Source organism: Microtus pennsylvanicus, chromosome 2, assembly GCF_037038515.1.
Source record: "Microtus pennsylvanicus isolate mMicPen1 chromosome 2, mMicPen1.hap1, whole genome shotgun sequence".
Classification (NCBI taxonomy): Eukaryota; Metazoa; Chordata; class Mammalia; order Rodentia; family Cricetidae; genus Microtus; species Microtus pennsylvanicus.
In genome coordinates, this window is record NC_134580.1 from 28,418,354 (window position 1) to 28,430,535 (window position 12,182).

At 52.4% G+C, this 12,182-nt stretch overlaps 1 protein-coding gene across 1 annotated transcript in view; it reads left to right on the top strand.

The window, feature by feature from the left end:
• The first annotated feature begins 5,523 nt into the window (after positions 1-5,523).
• The window catches only part of Asic1 (acid sensing ion channel subunit 1), a 31,366-nt gene continuing 24,707 nt past the window's right edge, over positions 5,524-12,182 (top strand). Inside the window, exons 1-3 of the mRNA XM_075960638.1 lie at positions 5,524-5,673; positions 6,544-6,921; positions 7,427-7,622. Of these exons, the coding sequence (XP_075816753.1) occupies positions 6,560-6,921; positions 7,427-7,622 (558 nt within the window). The 5' untranslated portion in view covers positions 5,524-5,673; positions 6,544-6,559. The remainder of the gene's footprint in view (positions 5,674-6,543; positions 6,922-7,426; positions 7,623-12,182) is intronic.

A 12,182-nucleotide genomic window follows, 5' to 3' on the forward strand; every position in this document is an offset into this window, starting at 1 on the left:
AGCTAGTTCCAGGACAGCTAGGACTGTTACACAGGAAAATCCTGTCTCGAAAAACAAAAAACAGCCGGGCGGTGGTGGCGCACGCCTTTAATCCCAGCACTCGGGAGGCAGAGGCAGGCGGATCTCTGTGAGTTCGAGACCAGCCTGGTCTACAAGAGCTAGTTCCAGGACAGGCTCCAAAACCACAGAGAAACCCTGTCTCGAAAAAAACAAAAAAAAAAAAAAAACAAAAAAAAAAAAACAAAACAAAAAACAGAATAAGAGGAAGAAGAAGAAGAAGAAGAAGAAGAAGAAGAAGAAGAAGAAGAAGAAGAAGAAGAAGAACAAGAAGACAGACCTATTCCCAAGCAGATGTAGCTTCCGAAGTAGAGAAGCCAAGAAGATGGTTCAGGGAGGACCTGGAACTCAGCGCTAGGTAGGAAATTAACCAGGGAAGTTTCTGGAGGCAGCAAAATCCCTGGCATGAGAACCTTTGTGTCCCTTCTGCACTCACTTCTCAAAGACCTAGCCTTTCCAGGCAGGGAAAGGCCACTGGGACCTCTGCCCTGTCTTGGTGTCTCCAGTTCTCCTTCCCTACTCCTTCCCTCTGCATCCGTCTGCCCTTTACTCTCCACCTTGCTCTAGCGTGCTCACTCGCACGTTCTCTCTCTCTCTCTCTCTCTCTCTCTCTCTCTCTCTCTCTCTCCCCTCCCCCCCTTAATGATCTTTCCCTTGTAAAGCTTGTGATTTCAGAATATGACATGTTGACACATAAATCAGAATGTGTGGTACAAAAGAGGTGGTCAAACTGGGCGGTGGTGGCGCACGCCTTTAATCCCAGCAAAGGCAGGAGGATCTCTATGAGTTTGAGGCCAGCCTGGTCTACAAAAGCTAGTTCCAGGACAGGCTCCAAAACCACAGAGAAACCCTGTCTTGAAAAACAAAAACAAAAGAAAGAAAGAAAGAAAGAAAGAAAGAAAGAAAGAAAGAAAGAAAGAAAGGGAAAGAGGTGGTCATCTTCTCCAGAGGGGGGAGGAGTACAAGCTTAGCCACAGCTGTGCAGATAGGGACAGGAATGTGAAGGAAATCTCCCCCACCTTCTGCTCCATGTCCTGTTCTACCTCCTGCACTGACACAAATCAGAGCCCTCAAGCAGCCAGTGAGCCAGAAGTCAGAAATGAAGGCCAGAGGAGGACCCTCCAAGGCTGCAGGGACAGAGAACCTGGCAGGCAACATGAAGCTGCTGATTCCTATGGTAGATGTGAAGTCCAATCAGATCCAGATCCAGGTGGGAGCAGGAACCAGGAAGGTGGAAAAGCAGAGGAGAGGAGAATGGAGCTCGGCTGGGAGGAGGAAGAGGGAGCCTTGAAGCACAGAGAAGGCTGATTTGAATGAGAAGGGGGAGAGAAATGGGTCAGAAGTGAGCACAGCACGAGCTAGAAAGGGTGAAGGCGGCAGAGAAGCATAGTGGGGTGAAAGGAGCCTTTGAACCAGAAAGCCAAGACGGTGGGGGTGGGTGGAAGAAGTGAGCTCATGGGTGGGGACCCAGAAGGGTGAAGGAGTGTGAGGATGGGTCCCTAGCCCCTTCCCTACTGCCTGCTAATTAACTTCTTAATCGTCTCTGCATTTGCTGAGCTGGCAAATGAAGTGGATACCGACAGATTGGGGCATTCACGATTTCACGCACGGGGGAGCGAGAAGAGCTGCCTAGGAGTCCCAGGGGGCCTTGTCCCCCCTCTGCCCTCCCCTCTCCTCCACCCATCTCTGACGGGCTGGAGGGTGCTTCTATACATGCAGCAGATGGGGCCATATGCAAGGAAACTGTCCATGGGGAATTTGCCCCCATCAGCCTTTCGGAGATGGTCTTGGTGCTTGGCACTATTGATAGAACACCTACTGTTAGCCAGGCTCACGCTGCTGCATCGGTCTAGGCATCAGCTGCGTTTTATAGTTTATGGAGAAAAGCCGGGCTCAGACAGACTACATTTCTTGGCCAGCACCACACAGCACTGTTGTAACACATCTAGGTTTGGAACCCATGTCAGCAAGATACCAAAGCCCTGGGTGAGTCCTAGGCTGATGCTCTTCTCTAATGCGGGGAGGAGCCCCGTTTCCTTCTCATGGCCCAGGGGCAAAAGGGCATGAGGTCCAAGAAGGGCATGGAGTAGCTGTCACCCGTGTGGAGCAGAGCCTATCAGGGCCTGGCTGAGAGTGGGTGGGCTCAGAGGAGCAGAAGGGAAGCAGGAGGACTGGACTAGGATGTCAATCACCCGCTCTGGACCCTCAACTGCCATCCAGCCAAGGCCCTGGCACCTCAACTTCCTGGTCCAAAAAGCCCTGTCAGGATAACTAGCCCTCTGCAGCCCAGCCCACCCCCACCCCTGTTTCACAGCTGACCTTTGTTCTAGAGACACTTGTCAACAAACTGCTTTGATGCTGGGAGGTTTTAAAGGCAGGGACTATGCCATTGCTTACTTTTGTCCCCATATCTGACACAGGAAAAGCTTCAGTGGACGTTCAAAGCAATGTACAGGGCTGGAGGGAGTGACACGTGGGTGTGGGTTACATTTCATCTCAGACAAAGGCAGATGTCAGAATGAGGAATTTAGATGGGGTGTAAAAAATCAAACTTCTGAGGCTGGGGCTTATGGTAACTCTATGAAGTCTTGATTCAGACCTGCTGATTCTGAGGAGTAAAATTTCTCAAGATTGACTGCTTTTAGAGATCCAAAAGCTTGGGTGGGGCTGAAGAATGACTTGAGGTGGCTAAGAGCACTGGCTGCTCTGCCAGACGGTTCAGGTTCAGTTTCCAGTACCCACATGTTGGCTTACAACCGTGCACTACTCCAGTTCCAGGGGATCGGATGCCCTCTTCTGGCCTCCACGGGCACTAGGCAATCATTTGGCACTCAGACGTATGTGCAGGCAAAACACCCATACACATAAAACAAACATAATTTTAAAAAGTTTGACCATGACTAGCCAGGTGTGGTGGCTTACACCCAGCACTCAAGAGGCAGAGGTAGGCAGATCTCTTTGAATTTGAGGCTAGCCTGGTCTACATAGTGAGTTCTAGGCTAGTCAAGGCTCCATAGTGAGACCCTGTCTCAAAATAAAACAGAAAGTTTGGGTTTCTACACGCCACCCATTGAATGTGTGATTTGATCGATCTAAAGTGGGTCGGTTTGGAAGACTTCCCCAACTCCCTGAATTAAGAGCTACCATCCCAAGGTCTGCCCTGAGGTGGCTTCACTGGTCATTTTACTTGTAGATCCAAATCAGAACGCTGGTAATACTTGTTATTGAGGATTGGCTAACACAGACCAATATACTAAGAATTTTTCATGCGGTGGTTAATGCAATCCTTGAAATACATACAATCTTCATCATACAGATGAGGAAACTGAAGCTCAGAGGTCAGGGGTCCTGGCAGGAGCAGGTCTGGGAGCCCTGAAATCTGATTCTTGCCCTTTATCTTCCCCCGGACTCCTCCTGAGGCTGTTCATCGGCCTCAATCAGGCCTGCCTCCTCTTCACCTCATCACCTTCCCTCCACCCCCGCTGATCCCAGCTCCCTCGGTAACATCCCAGGTGATTGAAGCAATCTGCAGCCATTAAAAGAGGCTCCACGTGTCACTCAGCTTGGGAAGGTTGGAAAGCGGAGGAATTACAGATGTTCCAAAATGGTCTTCCCTTCCCCCGCAGATTTGTGAACCTGGAATCAGACTAGACCCAGTGCTAGAACCATTGCTTCCTCAGACCCAGCTCGCGACCCTCCTAGGGTAATTCCTACTCCCAAAGCCTCCCCACCTCCCTTTGAGTAGAGTTTAAGTGTCTGGGAGACTGCTGTCACCCAGTGGCTGCCCAGGGGCATGGCAGTCCACCAGCGCCGCTTGTGCTGCTGGACAGCTCCCCAGCCTGCCTGGAAGATTCTATCTTGATTTTGGCAGCTTGGTGCTCTGGATCCTGCTGAATGGATCTCAGTTTCTCCCCAGCTCTAAGCCCCACTCTCTCTGTGGAATCTCCAGATTCCTTCACTGGTTTCCAGGGTACTCCTTACTCCCAACCTCTCACAAGTTCTCATCAACTTCTTCCTTCTATGTCAGCTCCTCCTGCAGGTTCTGCAAATCCATTCCTCCAACTTGAACCCAGAACCATGTACCCAAGACCCGTGCCTTGCCTTCCTTCTCTCAAGTTTACCAGCCTGTAAGTGGAGCAAAGGAGCCACAACAGATAGAATTCTGGTCTTGCACCACACACACACACACACACACACACGCCACCATCACCACCATCACCACTACCCAACCATCATCTGACACCCTCAGACCTCAACAGCCTGGGTGCTAAGAGCCCCTAATGAGCGTCAGCAAATTAACAACTTCCCCTTGATTGCTCCTTCTCTGCTAATTGGATAGGGAGGGGCTCCCCAAGGCCTCGAAGAAAGAAGGAGGGAGGGTAGGAGAGAGACAGCTACAGGAACAGCCCCCAGATTTCTGCTCCATTCCTAAGTGTACTCCCCTTTCAGGCTTTCCCCATCTTATACCCTTTATTCCATATCCCCCTTTCCTTACTTCTGTCCCAAATGCCCCCCACTCTGGCTACCTCTCTTTCTTTCTCTCCTGCCTTTGAGACCTGCCAGTGAGGCATCTGCACACGCTCTCTTTAAGCAGTCTAGTGGTACACGGATGGAGTCTGGGTGACAAAAGCTGTATATATATATATATATATATATATATATATATATATATATATATATATATATGCCGTGTGTGTGTGTGTCACATGTTGATGGGAAGCAGGAATAAGAGCAGGTGAGGGAATGTGTACAAACAGGTAAAGGCTCATGTGTGGGTCAAGGTTCAGGGATGTGTAGGCTTATGCGATGTGTGGAAGGCTGAGCAGCGACTTGGTAAGACTCTGGATTTCCACACAGGCAAGTACTTGAATCAGTCAAGTGTGACTGTGACTCCGAGCGTGTGTGTGTTTGTGTGTGTGTGTGTGTGTGTGTACACGTGTGCATGTGCCACCAGAGGAAGCATCAGCAAGAGGCAGGAGCTTCCATCCGAAGGAGACAGCGTGAGGAGGGGGACGCTGGGGGCAGACACCCTCCTTCCTGCTCGCGCCCGCGTCCGCGCGCGCGCTCATACACACACCACACACATAGTCTCACACACTCACATACACACAAGCCACAGGGCCTTGCAAGCAGAGAGCCGGCTCCAAGATCCTAGCGAGGTAGCGCTGCTGAGAGCAGCGGGAAGAGGAGAGCCAGCGGGGGGAGCCCTCGGTTCCGCTCCCGGGCCGGGGGTGGGGGGGCCGCGCACACCGGCCCAGAGACACCCTCGCAGACACTCGTAGGCGCGCACGCGCACCCTTTCCCCTCCTCCTCCCCTCCCGCCGCCTCCCGGCCGGACGATGGATCCCTGCAGATCCCGGGGCTGAGAGCACCGCGCAGCGCCAGCGCGCCGAGCCCCGGGCGGACCGAGCCGAGCGAGCAAGCGCGCGCGGGCTGCGGACCAAGCTGAGCCCAGCCGGCCGGGCGGGCCGCTCCCTGCAGGGCTCTGCGCGGGTGCCGCGGTAGCCGGCAGCACGGGCTCCGGGCGATGAGCCCCACCGCCGCGCGGCGCTGAGCCCACGGACGGCCTGTGCCCTAGGACCTGCAGCGGCGGCCGGCTTTCCCCAGCCCCCTCAGGTGGGTTTTCCACCCTGCCGCCTTGGGCCGCGGGGCTCCCCAGCATCCCGAAACCAAGACTCTCCTCCCTTGTAGCTTTCTCCAGAAGCTGGAGAAAGCTAGGTGGATGGGGAGGGGGCGGGGGTGAGGAGACCCGAGCCGGGAATCTGACTGCGACGAGAAGCTGGACTGGAGGGGGATGCGTTCGGGGCGGGGACAACTGGCTGTCATAGGGAACCGCGCCCCCGCTTCATACATCCACCTCAGGCAGCCTGCCACCCCCTCCCAAACACACACACACACACACACACGCACACACACAGCCTGCGCCTGTGCCTGTTTGAGAACAGGAGACACAGAAGGTGAGAATTCAGACTGAACCCCTCCCCAGATGTGGCCACCTCTGGAGATTTTCAGGCCCTGGCTTAGCATCTAGGGTGACAGCTTGTTCCTGGGGATACCCTTGATTAAGAGAAGAGCTTCTGACCCCTGGCTTAGTCCATTATGGAGAGTTTGATCTCGGCTGGGGTACATCCCTGTCCCAGAGTGACCTCACATCTGGAGGGAACTCCTGTGCCTGCCTTTGGGTGCATAGGGACTTCCCTCATTCACTCTAGTGACTATATCCGGGGTCTCCCATAGTCTGGGAAGTCTCCCTTGCAGAGCATTCTCCCGACCTCAGCTGACACCTGAGCCTCTATGTTTGAATGCTTATCATCTTGGATGGTCCTTTCATCAAGCCACCTTGGAGCCTGCACATCAGGGAAGTCCTCCCTTGGATGATCAGTGACCTCCGGAAAAGGATTTTGGGTGGACGTAATTGGAGGGGCCTTTTATGTACCTTCATCTCAGGACAATGACAGACTCCTGTCTCTCTTCTCCTTCCCCCAGGATCCCCTTGGCAAGGATGGAACTGAAGACTGAGGAGGAGGAGGTGGGTGGTGTCCAGCCGGTGAGCATCCAGGCTTTCGCCAGCAGCTCCACGCTGCATGGCCTTGCCCACATCTTCTCCTATGAGCGACTGTCTCTGAAGCGAGCACTCTGGGCTCTGTGCTTCCTGGGTTCACTGGCGGTCCTGCTGTGTGTGTGCACTGAGCGTGTACAATACTACTTCTGCTATCATCACGTCACCAAGCTTGACGAGGTGGCTGCCTCCCAGCTCACCTTCCCAGCTGTCACGCTGTGCAACCTCAATGAGTTTCGCTTTAGTCAAGTCTCCAAGAATGACCTGTACCATGCTGGGGAGCTGCTGGCCCTGCTCAACAACAGGTGGGCAGCTCCCATCCACCCCTCTGCATGGCAAACGTCAGCCAGCTCTGCCCTGTAGCACCCCCTTAAACCAGCCACAGCAGAGGAACCAGTTACCTACACACAGTCTGATTCCAGCATGGTTCCAAACAGCTCCATTCCCACTCAGCCTAAGCTATGAGATATTGGAACCATCCCTGGAGTGAGCTTCGCCTTCCTCCTGCCACTATGTCCTCATCTCCTCACTTAGGGGATGTGGCAGCTACCTTTAAAGGGGAGAGACTGTACCATCCATAGCCCCTGCCTTGCCCTTGCTTCTCACTCTACCCCGGGCAGCCACTACAGATCCTTTGTCCTCTCACATTCCATGTGTCAGGTTCTCCTGACAGTCCCAGCTTTCCTTCTTGGTCTATCTATGCCCAGATCTGATCCTCCAGGGGCTGAGCGCTGCCCCTACCCAACCCCAAATAGGGCATGGACATTAGTCGTCATGCTGATCCATATGCCGCTCACTCCTGGGCTCCAGGTATGAGATACCGGACACACAGATGGCTGACGAAAAGCAACTGGAGATACTGCAGGACAAGGCCAACTTCCGTAGCTTCAAGCCCAAGCCCTTCAACATGCGTGAGTTCTACGATAGAGCAGGACATGACATCCGGGACATGCTGCTCTCCTGCCACTTCCGAGGGGAGACCTGCAGTGCTGAAGACTTCAAAGTGGTGAGTCCCTGGTGTGGAGTGGCACCCCATCCCCAAAAGGGGAGCAGATAAGAAGCAGGCCGAGCATCTCTTTATGTTTGCTGTTCGGGGAGAGGAAGTTGGGTGTCTTGGGGTTTGCTTCTGGAAGAAGGGGACTTTTCAGCACATGGTGCATTTGTACTGCATGAAGACTTGAACCTCAGTCTTGCATCCATGATGGCTGGAAAGGAAGCCTGTGGTATAGACTACATAAACCACCCATATAGACACATACACAGGAACACACATTACCCAGAGGGACCCCAACCCTTCCGATCTTCTATTCTGGGTCACAGAGATCAGAGTTAGTAGTGGTAGGTAAGTACAGCCTTATTACTGAAAAGTAGGTCTGCACACTGTCATCTGGGAGCTTGGAAGAAATGAATGACTTTGCCACCCCGCATTCCTAACCTACTGAAGCAGAATCAGCAGTCCGTGTCAGATAAGATCCCTGGGTGGTATAAGTGCATGTTAAAGAGCTTGTGGAGCATGGGAGGTAGGGAAGCTTCCTTGGGAACAGCTACAAGGGTCATTCTCTCCATGCCAGTCTCAGCGCACACACGCACGCGCACACACACACACACACACACGCACGCGCACGCACGCGCACACACACACACACGCACGCACACACGCACACACACACACACACACGCACGCGCGCGCGCGCGCGCACACACACGCACGCGCACACACACACGCACGCACGCACACACACGCACGCACGCACACACACGCACGCGCGCGCACACACACACACACGCACGCACACACACGCACGCACACACACACGCACGCACGCACACACACACACACACGCACGCGCACACACACACACACACACACACACACAGGCAGGGTAGGCTCGCCCTTGCCATATTCTACACTCAGTGTCAGAGCATCGAGATGCAGCACAATTACAGCTGAACTGGAGGCTCCCTTTGCTTCTGAAAATGGAGATACCACCCCTGGCCATTCATATTCCATCCCGTAGATGTGGTGCCCTCCGGCTGGCATCACAGGTTCTGGAAACTGATGTGCTAGGTGCTCTTGGGCAAATCACATAGATTCCTCAGGGTTAAAAAAAAAATCACACGTAGCCGGATATAGGGTATGCACCTGTAATCCCAGCACTCGGGGAGCTGAGGTGGGTTGGGATTTTTGAGGCTATTTGAACTACATAGCTAGAGCCTGTCTGAAATCAAAACTGTACTCAGGTATATTGACACATTGTTCCAGCTACTTAGGGGTCCCAGGCAAGTAGAACAGTCCAGCCCAGGAGTTTGATACCATCCTAGGCAACAAAATAAAACTCCCAAATTAAACAAACAAAAAACCCTGGATACAATGGTGCAAACCTGTAATCCTAGCACTCAAGAAACTAAGACAAGAGGACATTGAGCTCAAAGTGCACAGCTTGGACGATATAGAGAGAGCCTATCTCAAAACACAAAGAAGAAGCACACTCGCACACACAAATACATACACATATGCACAAAGGCTAGAAAGAAACCTTAAGGATCTGGAGTCTAGCCTCTCAATCCCTTTGATAAATAACCAAATTATCTTTATTTTACACATGCACAGACGGAGACACAACGAAGCCTTAACTCACTAGCTGGTTGATGACAGATCCAGGATTAGAACCCATATCTACTCAGGGGCCAACACAGTGTGCTTTAATATTTTATTAATATTTAATATTAATATTTAATATTGCTGACCCTGAAGATCCCGTGTCACTTTCACTTTTGACATGGCCTTTTCAAACTCAGTCTCCCCAGGACTCTTCCTAATTCTCCACTCTCAATACTTCTCTCTCCTCCCTGACTGTTTTCTCTTCAACTTGCTTGCTTCCTCCTTGTCTTAGACAGCGTGAACCCCACTTGTTTGTGTAGAAAGGTTAGAGTCCTGGGCATGTTTAACGTTTCCTGCTGGGGTTACACAAGCCTTCCCAATCTCTTTAAACTCTGGGAGGCAGATTCATTTTGCCGGCCTTTGTCAATTCCATGCCGATTACACGAGCACACTCCTTGCTGAGCCAAGCTGATGGGCAGTTACTCCAGGTGCAATCACTTCTCTTTTTCACTTCTGCCCAACAGGAAAGTCCTGGACTCCTCCAGACCTCGAGCCCAAAGGGCTCCTGGGCTAGTAAGCTATGTTTCCAAGAAAAATAGAACGGTGCTGAAGATAGCAGAGAGTAGTGTCCCTGTCTCCAGCACGCTGAAAACACAAACAGAAGGGACCAGCCGGGAGAGGAAACCTGCTCACTTGGGTGGTTGGTAGTGCTGGATGCAGGAGGGAGGAGCATAACTCAACCTGGAGAAGTGCTAAAGTAAAAGACAGGGATGTAGGAAGTCAATGAAAAGTTTAGTTGGGAATGGCAAGATGGCTCAGTGGGTAAAGGTGCTTGCCACCAGGCCTGATAACCTGAGTGGAAGAGAATCAACTCTCACAAATTGTCCTGCGACCTCGATTTGAGTGCTGTGGTGTAGACACACACACACACACACAGAGAGAGAGAGAGAGAGAGAGAGAGAGAGAGAGAGAGAGAGAGAGAGAGAGAGAGAAGAGAGAAATGTAATTTGCCCATCATGTTTAAGGGGACAATTTTAAACTGTCAGAGAAGTATTTGGTTTGCAGAGTTCCAGAGCAATCTGAGTTCTTCCGTTTTGCTTTGTTATTTTTATTTACATTTGTAGAATCATGAGTCATGGGTACCCTAAGGGGCTAGAAAGAGGGCATTGGATCCACAGGAGCTGGGGTTAAGGGTGGTGTAAGCACCTGATGTGAGTGCTGGGACCCAAACTTGGCTCCTCTGAAACAGCAGCAAGCGCTAGTAATTGCTGAGCCATCTCTCCAGTCCCAGTATGAGCTTTTTCTTGCTCAGAGGACAGACACACAGGCCGGCATCCTGAAGACACCACCTTGGCATTTCTTGGCTCTGTATTGTCAGGGAAAACTAGGGTTGTTGTGGTTCTCAGCCTGTGTCAAAGACCTGACCCTAAATCTTGCTGGATCCAAACTCCTCAGCCTTTCCCCAGTGCCAGCAGGTGGACCCGACTGCCAGGCTCTTTCCTCCCCACAGCCTTGTCTACCCTCAGGGGTCTCGGGGGGTAGCTCTTCGGTGCAGAAGGGCCCAGGAAGCTTTCCCCTTTGGGTCTCCAATCCTAAGGGGGCTCACATTTGTTTCCTCTCCTAGGTCTTCTAATTAATGAGCACTCTGCTCAGCCGGGAGGCGTGTCGGGGAAGTGCATCTAGCCTCTGGGCCAATGGAGCACTGAGGAAAAACACGTGTCTGCAGGGTCAAGGCTTAGAGGCAAACAGATACTTCCCTTTTTCATTGCTGATTGTCTTTAATCTAAAAGTAGTTGCAAACAGGCTTATCATCTTTTTGTTGTTGTTGTTGAAATGGGGGTCTTACTTTGTAGTCCAGGCTGGCCTCAAATTCACAGTCCTACCTTAGCGTACTGGGATTATAATTGCATGTCACCACACCCAGAAGAGCAGGGGGTCTTAAATGAGGGCCCAAGTCTTTGCTCCTTGTTTGGGGATGCTGTGCACATAGGCATATTTGGACTTCTTCACGTAAACAGCAACTACCCTGTTGTTAAGGCTGTTCAGGAAGGCATAGAACAAGGCTGCCTCGATGCCCAAAGATCCCAACTCCCCTAGATGCGCTTCTGAACCCTGCTCAACCTCAGGGAATGTATTGGCCTGGGAGGATGGAGTGAGTGTGGGGCCTGGAAAGATGGGGTACGTGTGGGACCAGGGAGGATGGGGGTGAGTGTGGAACCAAGGAGAATGGGGTGAGTGTGGGACCAGGGAGGATGGGGTGAGTGTGGAGGCTGGGAGGATGAGGGGCCTGAACTAAGTCCTGGAAATTTTGTTTTGGAAGTCATTTGGGTTTGAGAAAGGCAGGAAGCATCCAGGGATACCCCTAGGCAATCCAGTTGGGTAGATATCAGAAGCTCTCTTTGAAAAAGCAAGAGAGCAGGGAAGGCCCAACACAAGGTCCTCTTCTTTCCTGGCCATCTCCCTTCCTTCCCAGTGGGGTGCTTGGTTACCAGGGCAACAAGGTCTGAAGCTCCTCTCTCCTTCCCCACCTTAGGAGCAGCCAGGCCAAGGCAGGACAGGGGTTCCATGGGGGTGGAGGGGGACTCAGCTGCTGCTAGTCTCTGGGAGGGGGCTGGGGGGGGAGCACAGTCACAGCTGGTGCCAGCCTCCAGCTGCACCTTATCTGTCCCTGGCAGTGGGAGCGCGATGTGGCTGGAATGCTGAGTGGCACCAACGGAAGGGGGCCTGCAGATGGTTGCCCAATCTGCCCTATGCCATCCCCTCCAGCTGAGACCCAGAGCCTTTGCCTAGGGAAGAAAGAAGCAGGAATTCATGTCTGGGCCTTGGAAGAGAAAGGAAATAGGAGACAGCGGGTTCTGGAGGTAGGGGTGTGGTAGGAGCAGGGATTTACGCAGGGCTGGAACTGGGAGCTTGGAGTGGCCACAAGATTCCTCTAGATCCTGAAGAGACAATCCAATCGCCCCG